At 39.0% G+C, this 18,417-nt stretch overlaps 1 protein-coding gene and 1 long non-coding RNA gene across 2 annotated transcripts in view; one reads left to right on the plus strand and one right to left on the minus strand.

Moving 5' to 3' along the window:
- Positions 1-511: 511 nt before the first annotated feature.
- LOC141416452 (uncharacterized) lies at positions 512-6,209 on the minus strand. The gene is made up of 3 exons (XR_012441174.1): positions 4,938-6,209; positions 2,131-2,216; positions 512-1,511 (listed from the first exon to the last, which is right to left on the minus strand). It is a non-coding gene; the product is annotated as an uncharacterized lncRNA (long non-coding RNA).
- Positions 6,210-7,001: 792 nt separating this feature from the next.
- Positions 7,002-18,417, plus strand: part of Vegfc (vascular endothelial growth factor C) — a 112,199-nt gene continuing 100,783 nt past the window's right edge. Inside the window, exon 1 of the mRNA XM_020153148.2 lies at positions 7,002-7,281. Within this exon, the coding sequence (XP_020008737.1) occupies positions 7,135-7,281 (147 nt within the window). The 5' untranslated portion in view covers positions 7,002-7,134. The remainder of the gene's footprint in view (positions 7,282-18,417) is intronic.

An 18,417-nucleotide genomic window follows, 5' to 3' on the forward strand; every position in this document is an offset into this window, starting at 1 on the left:
ACCTGTTTCCTTTTATCAGTTTAGTTGTGCTCAATGAATGTTTGGAGATCTGGCAGTGGACTATTTTCCATTCTAACTTTTGCTTGTTTATTGAAATTAAATCCCCTGTGTCCCTTCTTTAAGTCCATTCAGAGAATGTGTAGCAAGAGCTGGATTTCATCAACTCCAATATCTACATCTGGTTGTTTTCTAATGGTATGAAATCATCTTTTGCCTAAGTTCTCCACTGTAGCTATTCCTTTGTTTGTGTGTTTGCTTTGGTATATGGCCTCCAAAAAGTTTGTCTAACATTTAAAAAATTTCTAAATTCTTCTGATTTTTCAATGGAATGTGGAGCCTCCATTGTCATAATTCAGGTATTTACACTGTCTTTTTAATTTCACTTTATTGCATATGAATGTCCTAATCAAATATAAATCAATTCATATAGACCTAGGAACCCTGAAAAACATGTTCTTAGAACCAGTGAAAATTGCTCTTTAAATTCATACCTACCCCTTATAGGCTTTGAAAATTACTCTTAGCTCAGAGAGAGGCATGGTGTATACACCAGGACTTAAAATCCACCCTAAAGGGCTTATTCTAACTTGGCTAATTTTAAAAGATGTTCGAACTTTCAGAGGTTTTGGTTGGCTGTGAGGAAAGGGAAGCTAGTCAGAAAGACTGTTGGGGCAATGACTGGCCATAACATGGAAGAAAAATTGTAAGGTTTAAGTTGAGATTTTGGGCAGATCTAAAGCAGAAAATGTCTTTTACACTTTTCATTTTTTTTTCTTTCAAGGAAGAAACATATATGCATGTGGAATCTGTTTTAAACTTTCTCAGACAAATCATAAAATATAGTATATTGGATGGATGTGTGGAATTTTACTCTTTCTATTCTAAGATACCTTTCAAATGAACAATTTGTACTTATGAAAGGTCTGAATTGGCCACTAATATTCTAAATTACTGGCAAAATTATGCCATTTAAAGAGTCATATGTATTAGTTACAGTGTAAATACATGTGGGAGGCAGGAAGCTAGCCTGAAGGAGACATGAACATGGTTTTAGATTAAGACAAATACATCAACAGCCTGGCAGTGGTTGGTCAAATGAGTTGCTTTTTCCCTCATGAGCTGGGATCCCCCAAGAAATGACTATGCACTCTCCAATGGCAAGTCTGGTAAATCTGTGGCTATTATAAGGGAGAAAGTTTAGACAAGAGGTTTCTTTCAAAATCAGTGTCCCATAAACAAAACAAGATGGCAGAAAATTTTATAAGCTTTTGACAAAGTTCATCCAGGAATGTCAGTCTGAGGAGGTAACTTCTGATCATCTAGTCCCCAGGGATGGCTCAAGGAATTAATTTAACAGAGTCTATGCTTATCTTCTCTCTTCTGAACTTCCTGTTGTTGACTCTCAAAGGAATGAAAAATGAAAAGAGTAGTGGCAAAAAGCAATGTTTTAAATAATGTGGCAGATTTCTACCAGGGATGTTTCAAATCCAATCAAGTAAATCAGAGTATCCCTGAAAGAGAATCAGAGAGGACAAATAAACTGAGCATTTCATACTTGATGAAAAGAAATGTAGACTAAAATCTAATGTAAGATGTAGCCCATTATTACAAGTCAAAGAGGTCCCAAGCAAGGACACTCAAAGGGTGTTAGTGGTTTGCATTATTTCTGAATTGAAGGCCATGGGCTTGAGCAATAAGAGAAGTATCAATAGGATCTCAGTGGGTCCATAGGTTGTAGAAAATAATAGTATAAAATTCTTCAACAAACAAAAGTTACATTTAGTATAACTTATTGTCGTGATGGAGAATACCAAGCTAACAGAGTTTTATCCGTATCTCAGAGTCAGTCCGAAGTAGAATAACTAAAGGGCTTTGGGTCTGGACTCAAGCAAATTTAAGGTGGGTCTTTCAAAGTAGTGTACTAAGTAGGAGTAGACAAAGTTTATGGTATAGCTGTTTAGGGTTGGTTGTCAAAGTTAAGTGAAGGTAATGACAAGTAAACTTATTGATAAGCAAACTGTCAGAGTGAGAATATTATTTTCATTTTACATTGATTTACTGGCATTTCTTAAAGAAAACAGTGAATTTAATTAACTGCTTGCAATCCCATCTTTCCAAGACTAAAGTTACCTAGAAGAAGCAACAAAGTCATGTTGACACAAGTGGTCCATAGTTCTATCCACGTCAAACTCATAGATGTTCTCAATTCTTAAAAACTACAATTTAAATATGAGAAAAAAAATTTTCAAAACTGTTATATTGTTGAATAACAATAAAAGTAAAATTATAAATTATCAAGGGAAACAAAATTATAATTTGAGACTTATAAAATATCAATCCCATACAAGACTTGAATATTAATTACACTGAATAAGTGTATACTCACCAAAGAGTACACACACAATGAGTTGAAATATTCAACCATGTACATAGCCACAAAGAAAACCTCAGTGTATTTCTAAAATCTACATCATTTACAGTTTAGTTAAATTAATAAAATTATACATTACTAACAAAATACCAAATCTGAAAAATAGAAAAATGTAATTAAATAACTTTTCAGATAAAGAGAAATACCATAAAGAGGTTAATACATATTTACAACTGCCTGCCAAAGAGAGCATTTTAGGGCAAACCTGACAAACACAGGTAAAGTGAGAATTTAGACCAAAACTTTTATTCCAAAATGTGTTCCTCAGATGAAACACAAATGATTTGAACATTCAACTAAAAAAGTCTGAATTACATCAACAAGGTAAAATTAAAGATGCAAGAAGGAAAAAAATAACTGAAATCAGAAATCAGTAAGAGTTGGAGGTATAGCTCAGTGGTAAAGTGCTTGCCTAGCAGGTGTGAGATGCTGGGTTTGGTTCCCAGAACTACAAAATTTAAAAAAAATCAATAAACTAAAGGAGATGGTCAGAATGGATATCAGAGAATGCAATGTGTAATAGGGACCAAAAGGGTGCTTTTGCTAAAAGAATTGACTCTTTATTTGGGCTTGTGGTTGTCTCTGTAAACTTTTCAGTTCTGCACATAGACATGTTAACAACTTAAGAGGTATTAATCTAAAACTGTTAATACATGAATGATTTGTCTTAAACTTATTTAATTTCTCTCATTCCCCTTCAAGGCCAAAGACACCAAGAAAAGATATTTCCAAGGGTCTAGGACCAGTAAGTCTTACAGGCAGATGAGAAATGTCATGACTGTCCCATGTAGGATGGCAATCTAGACTAATTCACCTGCAGCCTAGAAAAATAACTTCATGACAGGAACTGAATGGGAACCAAATTGCCCTTCAAGGAATAACCATGTTCCCAGAGCCAACAGGAGCTGACAGAACCAGACTGAGATCGTGATCAACCAGATCACAGATTGACTAAGACTGACTGCTTGACTATGCATATCCTCCCCTCCCCTTCCCCCACCCCACTCCATGGTTTGGTCTTCCTGTACATAATCCTGACATTCTTATCAGTATGCCAAATACAGGCCTTAGGATGCTGGTGCCCCATGTCTTCCCAGAGTGGCCATACTGACCACCACTAGTCTTAGATTGGACTCTTGAAGTAACAGGTAGCTGAATTTGGGTTGTTGGGTCCCAAATCTGATCTGTTGGACCCACAGACTCCATTAACAAATGAACATATTATTATTTGCTATCAAAGAAAATAGAAACCTAATAGGTAAAACAGGCAAGAGGTGTTATTTTGGCTGCTACCTAACTCTCTTTTTTCAGTTTCCACTGACTGACGAGTACTTTCTAAAAAAAAAAAAAAAATCCCCAAACTGAAAAACACTTTTTACAAAGACTTTTGTAAAATAGATCTTGCATGAATCCAGTGAAAGATTCACATCACTTTGCATATTCAAAAGTAAAAGGGGCTTTTTAACTTTCAAAACCTGTTGGTGGTACAAATAATTTTCTACAGTTTAAGGAAGAAAAAAGAAAAGTCCTGAGCAAATCCCTTACCCATTTAACTTTGAAAACATTTCTTGGCTGGGCTCTGTGGCTTGTATCTGCAATCCTAGCTACTCAGGAGGCAGATATCCAGGGGATCGTGGTTGGATGCCAGCCTAGGCCAAAAGGTAGCAAGATCCCATCTCAACAAAAAAGCTAGTCATGGTGGTGAGTGACTGTCATGCTAGCTATGTGCTAAGCATAAATTGGAGGATCATGGCCTATGCTGCCCTCAGGAAAAAAAAAAAAAAAAAAAAAAAAAAAGAGAGAGAGACCCTACCTGAAAAATAACTAAAGCAAAAAGGGCTAGGGGCATGACTCAAGTGGTAGCGCACCTGCTAGCAAGCACAAAGTCCTGAGTTCAACCCTAGTACTACACACACACACACACACACACACACACACACAGAACAAAATCTAATGCACTAATGTTTTCAAGGACTGCCAATATTATTCTTCTTGTACCTTTTGCCTGCATTTTCTTTACTTAACATAATGATAGTAGTAGTAAAATAACATTTTTAAAGGAAGTACATTAGCATGTACTTAATATTCTATTCAAATAATACAATATTTAACACATTGTGAGACATGTTCACTTTATTTTTTTTTTTTCAGTCTTCAAGCAATGCTCGGCTTCATGGGTACTGGAAATGCACGAGGTTCTCAATTTTGGCTGTCTATTTGGATTCTGATGTCCAAGTCTTACTCCAGACCAGTTAAGCCAGAATTTTAATGGTGTGTTCAAGCATCTGCTTTTGAAATCACCTTCTGTGACTCCAAGTGCAATCAAAGTTGAGAATCATTTTACTGGGACAAGGTTACAAGGGAACTCCTACTTCCACCTAAATTTTATCTCAGTCTGTCCCTAACTCATCTCTCCTCACAGCTTTGTCATGGTCTGAAGACAAATGTGGCAAACAGGTTGAATACCTTTATAGCAGGATGATGGAAAGAAGAGCAATACACTGACCTTGTGGAGATCCCAAAGTATGTGAGCAAGCTGTGAAAGACTGACTGCCAGGAGAGAATTTCATAAAGACAAATAAAAACATTCCAAACTTGGGCACAGTAAACCAACCCACAAATGCAGAGTAACCTAGATGTGACAAAATAACAGTACACATGAAAAAATTAGTGAGGAATTTAGTTTAAGAGTAGTTCGAGTTAACACACTGATTTGGCTGCCAGAAAATAAGCTTCATCCAAGGCTATATCAACAAATATGTGCTGTCTGGACAAGGAATATCCTTTTCTGCATGCTTGTTAGAACATTCTAAATATTGAGCCATTTTCTGAGCAGTATACTTTATGAACATAAACTTACAGTATGACTGATGAAGGAAACTGGTGGTGTCATATGGGGAAGAAAGACGTTTCATTGAGAGGAAAACTAGTACAGGGAGAACCTGACATTTTCTAAATATTTGATGAACTTATATGTGGAAATTAGATTAGATTCATGCTGTAAAACTCCAAAAGTCAAAAGCAAATGCTTTTGATATGGAAGGAAATGCTTTTCAGCAATGCTGACCTCAATAAAGGGACTGGGATGCCACAGAGTGGAGAGTCCCTTGTCTTTGGAGATATTTAAGCCTTCAAGTAAACATGGAGAGCTCCAATTCTTCTAAAGATCTGAATCCTATAAGAAAGTCTCTTGCCTATTTACCATTTTACAAACCTGTAAGATCAGTGTATTTAAAGTAGCTTGGGAGCAAATGTGAGACTTTTCATGTTCTGCACGCTATCCAAACTCCTTGGCTGAATCCTCTAAAACCTATTCATCCTGCCCCAAAGAGGGAGACTAGGAAGGGAGATAGCTAATGCCATCAGCAACACAACACAGCTGTTACAATGGGGGAAATGCAGTCATTTTCTGCCAGTATCACCTCATTCCTGGAATATGCTTAACAGACTTTGGTCCCTGTTTATCACCCTCTTTCTCTTGTAAACCCAACTTTTTGTGGAAACGGACCCTGACCCTAGGTTTCTTTAATCTCCGTGAAGATTTTGGCTCTTCTCTCCCTGTACTGGAAGTTCAAGGCTTCAAAAGGTCATTAGCATCTATCTCAATGGACTGCACTGCATTTTGAGAAGTCCTGTACTACCTACTTGCTTCATCAGGCAACTCCATGTTATACAGAGGGAGGGAAAGAGGTCTCCTGGAAGAGGGAGAGGGGGTGTCCACTTTTAGAACTTTTAGAACTCCCCAGCAGTTTCTAAACTGCAAGGAATAGGACAAGAGCCAGAGGCTTCCAAAGACAAAGGGTTGCCTCCCTCCTACCCACTATACCTACATTCTCCCTGCTCCAACTTTGCCAAGCTTGGAAAGGTCGCCCCTAAAGCTAGTCCTGTTAGTCCCAGGATTGAACTTGTACCTCTGGCCGCCCACTCCCTGGGGGGGGGATGGGAGCGGGAGAGGGAAGCGCGAGGGAGGTGGGGCTGCTGGGGAAGAGGCGAGGGAAGTGGGAGCTGGAGGGAGAGCTTCCGAGGGAAAGTAAGAGGGGAGGGCAGCCGGGCTCGGCACGCTCCCTCCCTCGGCCGCTTTCTCTCACATAAGCGCAGGCAGAGGGCGCATCAGTCATGCCCTGCCCCTGCGCCCGCCGCCGCTCAGCCCCGCGCGCACAGGAGGCTCCAGCGCCGCGGAGCTGCCGGGCCTCGCCTCCGCCACCACCGGGCGCCCCACCGCCCTCCTCCCGCCCCAGGCACCTCCGCCACCGCCTCTGCCGCAGCTCCCGTAGCCCGGCTCCTTTCACTTCAGGGAAGGGGAGGGAGGAGGGGACCCGGGCTCTGGTGGCTCTAGACCAGTTGAACCTAGAGGGGCATTTGGGCTTTCCCCTCCTCTTTGCAAAGAGCAAAACCAAAACCGCGAACCGTGGAGCCTTCCTCCCTCGCCCTCGCTTCACCTCGCCGGCTGCGAACCAGGGGAGCTCGGATGTCCGGTTTCCTGTAAGGCTTTTACCTGACACCGGTCGCCTTTCCCAGGCACTGGCTGGAAGGGCGACTTGCAAAGTTGGGAACGCAGAGCCCCGGACCCGCTCTCGCCGCCTCCGGCTTGCACAGGGGGGTCACCGGGAGGAAATTAGGAGTAAAAGGGACGAGGAGGGGCGCTCACGCCCCCACCCTGCCCCCTCCAGAGGACCGGCCTCCCCACTCCCGGTCCTTCCACCATGCACTTGCTGGGCTTCTTGTCTCTGGCGTGTTCCCTGCTCGCCGCTGCGCTGCTCCCGGGTCCGCGAAAGGCGCCCGCCACCGCCGCCGCCTTCGAGTCCGGACTCGGCTTCTCCGACGCAGAGCCGGACGCGGCCGAGGTCAAGGTAGGTGCCGGCATCGCGCGGTTCTAGGGACCCAGGCCAGGGCGGAGTGGGGTGGCGGGCTGGCCAGGGACTGCAGTGTGTAGGTCTACTGAAGACTTGAGCGAAGAGCGTACGTATGTCTTCGACCCTGGGTACACTGGATTCAAAGTTACTGAGCTCAGCGCTTCTTTGCAACAAAGTTTTTCTTTCTTTCTTTTTCATTCAGTACAAAGTTGTTACTAGATAGCAAAGCAAGTTACACGAGGGACGGGCCCAGAGAGGCGCCTAGTGATGCAGGCGGATCCAGTCTCTTTTGGAGTGATTCTCAGTTGGTGCAAAGAGGGGAGCTTGAACCCTGCCCTGTTAGTGTGGCTCTGGGACCATTTTATTCTGGTCGGCAAATGCTCTTTTCTTTCCCAGGCTGATTCCTGGGATTCCAAACAGTTTCTGAGGCAAGAATGATGAATCAACCCAGGCTTCTTTTCCTGAAGCTTTCATAGTGTGCAGAGCACCCGGTGCTGTGCGCTGTTCTGGAAAAAGTGTAAGGGAGTTTAATAACGGGGCTAGAGGGCTTCAGACTGCACGGTTCACTTGATGCTGGTCAAACTTAAGAGGTTAGAGTCATTTAAATCATCATCAAACAGGTTTGGTTATTTTTTCCTCCAACTTTATGAATGCTGCATTTGTAAAGTCTGATTATGGCAGACTAAAAAAAAATTAAGGTGTCTTTTTCTTGTTTATGTTACTTTGTTTTAAAATAAGAGGTGTTTAATTCTTTGCCTGAAGATGGTGTTAAGATGCATTTGAAGGCATTCTGATTTTCACAAATAAGTTTTCTACCCAGTTTATGCCTACTTCTTACTGGATTCTTCTGAAGAGTATATATTTACTTTAAAAGTTCATGCCTCACATAACAATAGAGTATGCTTAGCAAAGTTTCTGAACTCCTGGAGAAGTTTTATATTTAACACACTGTGAGGCATCTCAGTTCACACACTTGCAGGCCCCCTGGCTGCAACTAGACTGCAGTGGTTTATTTCAACTGATGGCAAGTGGAGAAGTTCCAGTGGTGTGTGACTCTACACTTTCAGTTGACTTTCTGATGAACATATACTGAATGTTTGCAAATCAAGTTGCCTTCCCAATTTTATTTTGAGATACACTCTAGGACTGAGAAGACTAAAAAACTGCTTTTGTACTTAAATTTTGGGAAATAACTCTTGGGATTTGTAGTTCAGTATAGGGGGTCAAGAAAAAAGTTCTGGTAAAAACGATGTATGTTAAGTAGTAGAAAATTGTGCATAGTACAGGGTGCCAGTGGCTCACACCTGTGATCCTAGGTTCTCAAGAGGCAGAGATCAGGAGGTTCACAAGACCCTATCTAAAAAACAAAACAACAACAAAAAACCTTCACAAAAAAGGGCTGGTGGAGTGGCTCAAGGTGTAGGCTGAGTTCAAGTCCCAGCACCACAAACCAAACAAAAACATAGCATTGTGCATAGTCGCTTTGAACCCAATACTACTTACTGTAATTTGAGTTCTTCAATTTTGTCATGCCTATTCACTTTGTGTTGCTGCGAAGTCAAACTAGTATGCCTTAGTAAGGCAACATGTCTATTATCTGTGGTAACTTACTTTGATTTACAATAAAAAAAATGTAAAGCATTAAGAAAATGAGAATCATTTCCTGATTAAGCCAATATCTTATGCAAGAGTCACTCACTGCTGGGTCAATCCTGAATGAATGTGCCCATGTGTGTGTGTGTGTATGTGTGACAGAAAGAGAGAGAGAGAGAGAGGTCATGTGTACACACCCCATGCTTTTATCATCTACAAGCATGGAATTGAAGGATTAGAAAAAAAGTTTTAGTTTTCTAAACTGTCATCACTGGTGATGTAATCAAAATTTCCCTCTGCTGTGAAAGTCTGTGAATTTTTGTTTGCAAACGTTGTTTTTCATATTTAGCTGTCTTTTCTGTATGGTGAATATGAGTTGATATTCTTTATGAGACATAGGTTATTGTCCTATGTGGCAAAATATTAAATCTCTGAGCTCCATAGACTACAAGGCAGTGTATTACTATTATATTAAACAGATCCCTAGTGGATGAATATAACTTTGACAGGGAATGTGTCAGATTCCTTCAGTAAAACTGCTGTGTCCTTGCTGTGAAACTTGCATGCAACTGACTCAAAGACTGATCCAAAGACTCCATGTCTCTCTCTAGTGGTTTATACCAGCATTTCATTTCCATGTGAGCATTTATTGGGTTCCACTTTCTAATTATTGATGGTTATATGATTTAATGAAAAATCCTAAAATGTTACTCTGAAGGATAGTGGTATAAACAAATCAATGTCAGACAAGTACAGCAGGCAAAAGTAAAATTAACTGGGCATGATGGGAAAGAAGAGAAAATATTTAAAATTGTCACCAAAGTTAACTGCAAAACTTAGGAGAAGCATTAGGTTTCTAAATCCATAATTTGCAGTACAAATTTTTGTAGTGTTCACACTGGTTGGTTGGAGTTGAAGAGTTTTATTTTAAGTGAGTACTTGATTTATGACACGAAATAAATAAAAAGGAAGAATTACTTTATATGAAATATAGTTATGAAACTTTTTTCTAAAAAGTGGGTTATGACAGGGACTATAAATACCTGGATCCTTATATAATTTAGCTTACTGGATTTTTTGTCCACCATTAATAATTCTGTATAGTTTTCTACATGATTTATTTTTTATTTGTCATTTCTACGTAATCACTAACAGTGTGTCTCAAATGTGTGTGTCAACTGCATCAAAACTCTCTAGAGGCCTTTAATTTATTTTCCCCCTAAGATCAACTACATCTCTGAACTTGGGTCTAGAATACATTTAAATTAGCATCTTACGTAAGATGAGAGTATTGGATGAACTAATCTATGATGTACACCAATGACTAATTTCCTTTGTTTTATCATCTTTTTTATATAATTGTTGAGCTTGGAGAATAATTTATTAGGCATGGAGCATTTTGAAAGACATATGCAATTTTTCCTCTCAGGAGTTTATAACTCAGTTGAAAAAGTTATGACTGATAAATAGAAATACTACAAAATTTAATTTCTCTATTGTTAAGAAGTTATAGCAAAGCATTGTGTGTTCTCAAGTTTGTGTGAGAAACTCTTTTGTGTGGCCTGTTGGATCTGAGAGCAGAGCTTGAATTGTCACTTGGATGTGAATTTCTAGCAGATGAAGTCATCAAAACCAGAAGTCCACTTACACTCTTGGATGGGAAAGGAAGATGAAAAGGCAAGAAGAACAGTCTGGAGCTGAGGGGCTATGTAGAGTAACAGTGAATTACCTTAGGCAAGAGTAAGTTTCCAGAGATAGAGTGCTACCAATTATGGCCTGAACCATTTTAAGGAGTTTAAATGTTATGCTGCTGTAGGTTTTGGAGGGTTATCATAATCCTAGCAGCTGAATAAAATAAGCAATAAGAAAACCATTGAAACTGTTCATAAGATGGGTTTAACATCTAAAGGACTTTTACCAGAGAGGGGATCCTACTTAAGAAGTTTAGATGAAAAGTGATGAATAGCCTGAGCAGAGTATTGACACTGGGAACAGATTAAGGAGATTGAGCTGTTACAGAGAAAGGACCCATGGATCTTGAGATGGAGTAATGTAAGAGTTAAGGGGAGTGGGAGTAAATCCCTGGATTCAACATTTTTTAACAATAGGAAAAATGTTGAATTTTCTTGTAGGATTAGGGTAATTCAGAGAAGAGACTGTAATTCATGGATAGTTAGTGGATGATGACAACATTTATTCCATAGGCCACTTAAGATTTTACTAGACATAGGACATCTTTGAAGAAGCAAAATAAGCTTTATGAATTTATATCCCATTAAAGTGGAATAAGTGTCTGTGGTCAACAGACTTAACCTGTGTAATATTCTTAAAATACTTAAGTTAAATGCTTAAGTGTCAGCATTTGACTGCTGACACTGCAATCCAAATGGGAAAATTTAAAGTATGTATAAACTATAACTATGAAATAAAAACTTGAATGATTTTTATTCAAATATAGTAGGCCATAAATGTGGCTATAATTTTAAATCATTTACTTGGAGTTTTCTCTGTGCTTTGTATTATAATACTCATACATGTTGGTAGGAGCTCCAACCTTAACACTCTATAGGAAGACGGTTCAAGATTAGGTAGAGGAAACCTGTAAACTCTTCTTCACTTTACCTGCATCAATTTATGTTAGCAGCTCAGAGTCTGACTTCCCAGTAACTCCTCTCTGAATGGGGCAAAGTTTGCATAACCAAAGAATTCAATCTTTATCCCCTTTTCCTGAGTTATTCAGTTCCATCATAGCAAGCCTATAACTGTTATGCTCACAGATTTCCTCAGAGAATATGACTTCTTTTGTGAACTTCCTCTCTTAAATTTCTGATATTACTCTGAGTGATTCCAGCTATCTATGGATTTTGACATGAAAAGATCAATTCATCTTTCCTTCTGGTTGCTGCTTCTTTCTTTTTTTTTTTCTACTGAACTATGATTTCCTCATTTTTTTTCTGGAGACTCTGGGGTTTGAACTCAGAGTCTTATGCTTGCTAGATAAGCATTCTACCATTTGAGCCAAGCTCCCAACTTTTTTTGCTTTATTTATTTTTCAAATAGGGTCTCATGCTTTCATCCTGGCCTGCCTGGGATCTCAATTGTCTTACCTCTGTTTCCCCCATAGCTGGGACCACAGGCATGTGCCACCATAGCAGGCTTGTTCTTTGAGACAAAGTCTCACTAGTGTTTTGCACAGGCTGGCTTCAAATGTTTTCCTTTCTTCAGTTTTTCCTTTTATTTATTTATGTTTATATTTACTCACATGTGTATACATTGTTTTGACCACCTCCCCTCCCCTCCCACTTATGAGCAGAACAACTCCTGCCCTCTTGTTCTCCAATTTTGTTGAAGAGAAAACATAAAAGATAATAAGAAAGACAAAGTGTTTTTGCTAGTTTGAGATAAAGATAGTTATACAGAGAGATTCCTAGTGTTGTTTCCATGCACTTGTGTGTTGCAACCCACATTGATTCATGTCTACCAGACTTCTTCACTACTTCCTGGTCCCCTTCCCATAGTGGCCTCTGCCAGTTTCAGATTGCTTTATTCACTCCTCCACAGTAAGCACATCAACCACACTCATGTTTTAGGTCCCCTTCCCTTTCCCTATTCTTCCTGTGTGTGTTCTCCCCTTAATGTATGACCCATGTCCAGTATTATTACTGCATTTGTTTTAAGTCTAAAATCTTCATGTGAAGGAGCACATGTGAATTTTGATCTTCTAAGCCTGGCTGACTTGACTTAAGATGATGTCAGGTACTAGAGAAAAGTTTAGATCAAAAAGAATTAACCTAGAAGGTAACACCCATGCACAGGAAATCAATGTGAGTCAATGCCCTGTATAGCTATCCTTATCTCAACCAGCAAAAACCCTTGTTCCTTCCTATTATTGCTTATACTCTCTCTACAACAAAATTAGAGATAAGGGTAAAATAGTTTCTGCTGGGTATTGGGGTGGGGAGAGGGAGGGGGCGGAGTGGGTGGTAAGGGAGTGGGTGGGGGCAGGGGGGAGAAATGAACCAAGCCTTGTATGCACATATGAATAATAAAAGAAAAATGAAAAAAAAAAAAGATGATGTTCTACAGTTCCATCTATTGTAATGACAAAATTTCATTCTTCTTTGTGGCTGAGTAAAATTCCATTGTGTATAAATACCACATTTTCTTAATCCATTTGTCAGTAGTGAGGCATCTTAGCTGTTTCCATAGCTTGGCTATTATGAATAGACCTGCAGTAAACATGGGTGTGCAGATGATTTTGTAATAACCTGAGCTGCTTTCCTTTGCATGTATCCCTAGGAGTGGTATTGTTGGATCACATGGCAGATCTATGTTTAGTTTTTTAAGAAGCCTCTGTATTGTTTTCAAAAGTGGTTGTACTAGCTTACATTCCCATCAGCAGTATGAGGGTTCCTTTTTCCCCTGCATCCTTGACAACATTTGTTGGTGGTGTTCTTGATGATGGCTATTCTAACAGGAGTGAGGTGGCATCTTAGTGTGGCTTTGATTTGCATTTCCTTTATGGCCAGGGATGATGAACATTTTTTCATGTGTTTTTTGACCATTTGGACTTCTTCCTTTGAAAAAGTTCTATTTAGTTCAGTTGCCCACTTCTTAATTGGTTCATTGATTTTTGGGGGGAGTTTAGTTTTTTGAGCGTCCTACATATTCTGATTATCAGTCCTTTCTGCTTATATACCCTTTGTCTGATATACCTAGCAAATATTTTCTCCCACTTTGTGGGTGATCTCTTTAATTTAGAGAACATTTCTTTTGTTGTGCAGAAGCTTTTTAATTTCATGTCATCCCATTTGTCAATCCTGTCTCTTAGTTGCTGGCCTCTGGAGTTCTACTAAGGATGTCCTTGCTTATTACTATCGCTTCCAGAGTATTCCCTGCGCTTTCCTGTACTAATTGCAAGGTTTGGGGACTGATATTAAGGTTCTTAATCCACTTTGAGTTGATACTAGTACAGGGTGATAGGCATGGATCTAGTTTCAGTTTTCTGCAGGCAAATAACCACTTTTCCCAGCAACATTTATTGAAGAGGTTGTTTTGTTTTGTTTTCCATCATATGTTTTTCTTGCCTTTGTCAAACATAATGTGGGTGTAGCTGTGTGGATTCACATCTGGGTCCTCTATTCTGTTCCACTAGTCTTCATATCTATTTTTGTGTTGGTACCCTGCCGTTTTTTATTGCTATGGCTCTGTAGTATAGTTTGAATTCAGCATTACTCTTTTTACTCAGTATTGTCTTGGCTATTACCTGTCTTTAGTGTTTCCAAATGAACTTTTGAGTAGATTTTTCAACTCTGTGATGAATGTCATTGGCATTTTGATGGGAATTGTGCTGAACATGTAGATTGCTCTTGGTAGTAGAGCCATTTTTACCGTGTTGATTCTGCCAATCCATGAGCACGGGAGATCTTTCCATCTTCTGTAGTCTTCTTTGATCTCTTTCTTCAGTGTTTTGTAGCTCTCCTTGCAGAGGTCATTCACATCCTTTGTTAAGTTTATTCCTAGGTATCTGACTTCTTTTAAGGCTATCGTAAATGGAATTGTTTCCCTATATTCTTTCTCAATTTATTCATTGTTGGTTTATAGAAAGGTACTGATTTTTGTAAATTGATTTTATATCCTGCTACATTGCTGTACCTGTTAATGTTGTGTAGGAGTTTTTGGGTATAGTTTTTTGGGTCTTTGAGGTATAGGATCATGTCGTCTGCAAATAGGGATACTTTTTTTCCCCTCATATCTCCCTTGTGTGCTCTTGTTTTTATCTTGTGATCAAAGTCCTATCCCCTTGCGTTTGCCCTTGATCTAATGTCTGCATATGAGGGAGAACATATGATATTTGGTCTTTTGGGCCAGGCTAACTTCACTCAGAATGATGTTCTCCAATTCCAACAGGGATACTTTGACTATTTCTTTATCTATTTGTATTCTGTTTATGTCTTCATCTTGCCTTACTGCTCTGGCTAGCAATTCCAGGACTATGTTGAATAGAAGTGGGGAGAGTGGGCATCCTTGTTTTGTTCCTGACTTTAGGGGAAATGGTTTCAGTTTTTTCACCATTAAGTATTATGTTCACTGTAGGTTTGTCATAAGTAGCTGGCTTCAAATCTTGATCCTTCTGTTTCTGCCCCGCCAAGTAGCTGAGATTACAGATGTAACCCACCATACCCGACACATGATTTCTTGATTTATAGACAATTTTTCATAAGATGGCATCAACACTGCTTTAGGAAGGAGATAATTACTGACTTGTCTCAGTGGCATTTCTTTAACACCAGAGAGTCTCTTTGTCCTTCTAAGTAGATTTGAGAAGGGTGAGAGTGATAGATTTGGGAGATTTCAAAATAATGATCCAGGACATCCTGATCATCTATGTGTGCCCTGCACTTTGTTCGAGACTTACAGTGTAATTTTATTTTAGTTTCACTACCTGCATGAGATAGGTGTTGTATTTCATTAAAGATGGTGACACCCCTGTTAGAATAGCCATCATCAGCAACACCACCAACAACAGGTGTTGGCGAGGATGTGGGGGATAAAGGAACCCTCTTACACTGTTGGTGGGAATGTAGACTAGTACAACCACTCTGGAAAAAAATTTGGAGGCTACTTAAAAAGCTGGACATCGATCTACCATTTGATCCAGCAATACCACTCTTGGGGATATACCCAAAAGACTGTTACTCCAGAGGCACCTGCACATCCATGTTTATTGCGGCACTATTCACAATAGCCAAGTTATGGAAACAGCCAAGATGCCCCAGCACTGACGAATGGATTAAGAAAATGTGGTATCTACACACAATGGAATTTTATGCAGCCATGAAGAACAAAATGTTATCATTCGCTGGTAAATGGATAGAATTGGAGAACATCATTCTGAGTGAGGTTAGCCTGGCTCAAAAAACCAAAAATCGTATTTTCTCCCTCATATGTGGACATTAGATCAAGGGCAAACACAACAAGGGGATTGGACTATGAGCACATGATAAAAGCGAGAGCACACAAGGGAGGGGTGAGGATAGGTAAGACACCTAAAAAACTAGCTAGCATTTGTTGCCCTTAATGCAGAGAAACTAAAGCAGATACCTTAAAGCAACTGAGGCCAATAGGAAAAGGGGAACAGGTACTAGAGAAAAGGTTAGATCAAAAAGAATTAACCTAGAAGGTAACACCCACGCACAGGAAATCAATGTGAGTCAATGCCCTGTATAGCTATCCTTATCTCAACCAGCAAAAACCCTTGTTCCTTCCTATTATTGCTTATACTCCCTCTACAACAAAATTAGAAATAAGGGCAAAATAGTTTCTGCTGGGTATTGAGGGGGGGGAGAGGGAGGGGGCGGAGTGGGTGGTAAGGGAGGGGGTGGGTGCAGGGGGGAGAAATGAACCAAGCCTTGTATGCACATATGAATAATAAAAGAAAAATGAAAAAAAAAAAAAAAAAAGGATGGTGAACATAAAACTCAATTGACTTAACCAGGAACAAGAATAGGGTTTTTTTCTTTAGAAAGAAAAACCTTTGTAAAATATATTTTGGAGAAATATGACAATGAGTTTGTGTCTTTTGAACTTGTGAAAGACTCATGATCAATTCTCTTTTCAGTAGTGTGCAAGAAGGCAAAGAAAAACATATTACTCTGCAGTAATTAGGCCAACTTGTTGCATTTATGTAGATCCTAATTCTCCACAATCAGACATACTGAAATAAACATAAACTGTTTTCCAAGATTTAAAGGTAAAATGAGATAAAGTTCCTTTGACTAAAGATCTGTCATGATCTGTAGGAGTATTGATCCTACAGATTAGGTCTGGGGGCCTAATGAGAACTCCTAACAGTTATTAGACAGTTTTTCTAGGTTTGTGCTAATGTAATAACTTCAGTGAAAGATTGCAACTTTTTACCTATGCCAAATGCCTTGTCACAAATAATTGAATTAGGAAAAACAAAGTTTAGCTGGCAAAGTCATTATACCACCTTTGACTTCTGAGTATAAATTATTTCATCTTTCATCAGTTAAATTGTTCCTGGCCAATAGCCACTTTATATGGGCTTACCTTTGGTTAAAAATACCTATTTATACGTTCTTATTTGTGTAAATTATGAATTACAGTATCATTGATTTTTTAAGTTGCAAAATAACAAATGGTGCAAAACTTTAAACAAAGGATGCTAATGAGTTTGATTTATAATGTAATTCTGACAATTACTCTAAATATTTTATGTTTGTCTACATAATTGTTTCTTCTGAAATTACTCTTATAAATTGTTCAGGTGTTTCCGATCCAAGATTTATTTTTCTTTCAGAGTTTAGAGTTTAAGAGAGCAGAGATTCTATTGATTTAAGTTGGTATATTGAGAATCCTTGGTAAAATTAAATAGGTACCTTAAAATACCTTTTGCTTATGGATTCTTATTGTTTCCTTATACTGATAAGTGCTTTGATTGCTTTCAAATGTTGAAGGGGATTATGATCTTTTTATTGTGATTCTGAAATCCAAAGCTCATTTTCATAAATAATTTGGTGCTATAACCCTAATATGATCTGACATATATTTATAGTTACTATTCATTCTCTAAGTTTAAATATCTCTAAACTTTATTGAAAAAATAGCAGTGTACTTTTTATGAGATGTTGCCATAGATGCTACTTATTGAGGAGTGGTGAATAATAAAGTGCAAATATACTGGGTTTCCTGAAAATTCCTGGCACCTGAGACTCATGCACTTCCAAGGGCTTAGGACATGTGAATTGTAGGACTGTTCTTTTCCAAAGGCCTTCTTCAGTTGTCCCATTGCCTCAGGAACTGTTGAGAAGAGGCTGGGAAAGGAAATTGAGGACCTCAAGAAGGAGACTCTTACTTTCTTACCCATTTGCACCAGGATTATGTCTTTCTAATCCAAATTCTCAGATGTAAATCTACCTCAACTCAGGATCATTTTAATCAATTCTCATTAGTGTTGGCTTCAGTTCTAAGCAGGGAATGAGTGCTGCAAAAAATGTGGAGTGAGTGATTCTTGCTTATAATAAATGTATAATCACTTTTGAGGGACACTAAATTTACTCATGAAAATTAAATAACAGAATTGAGTTAAACTCTAAATACAGACAATATAAGAGATTTCTGTGCAAGTCTCCTCCATTATCACTGGTTGTTGGTTGAGTTTCTGGGGGTTGCATGGGCAGGCCTGGGAGAAGAGGGGTGATAGGAGACCAAATGTGAAAAACAAGAAGATGCTAATTACAGAAATAGGAGATGGAGAGATATTTTGGAAATTGAGTAGTGATAGCAAAGCACAGAGATAGGAATGGTCAGGGAAAGTGGGAGGGGTTTTACTGAAGAGTTAAGAGTTTTAAGGGAAACAGGGTGTGAGAAGCCAAAAAGCAAGTCTGAGTTGGGAGTTTGGGTTGAAAGCAACACAAGCTGCCAGAGATTTCTGAAAGTGGGGATTTAGGAAGTTTAATCTATTCAAAAGTGTTTAAAGAAACTGATACAGAAGTCACTTCAACTGCATGGCTTTTT

This window comes from Castor canadensis, chromosome 14 (assembly GCF_047511655.1).
Source record: "Castor canadensis chromosome 14, mCasCan1.hap1v2, whole genome shotgun sequence".
Classification (NCBI taxonomy): domain Eukaryota; kingdom Metazoa; phylum Chordata; class Mammalia; order Rodentia; family Castoridae; genus Castor; species Castor canadensis.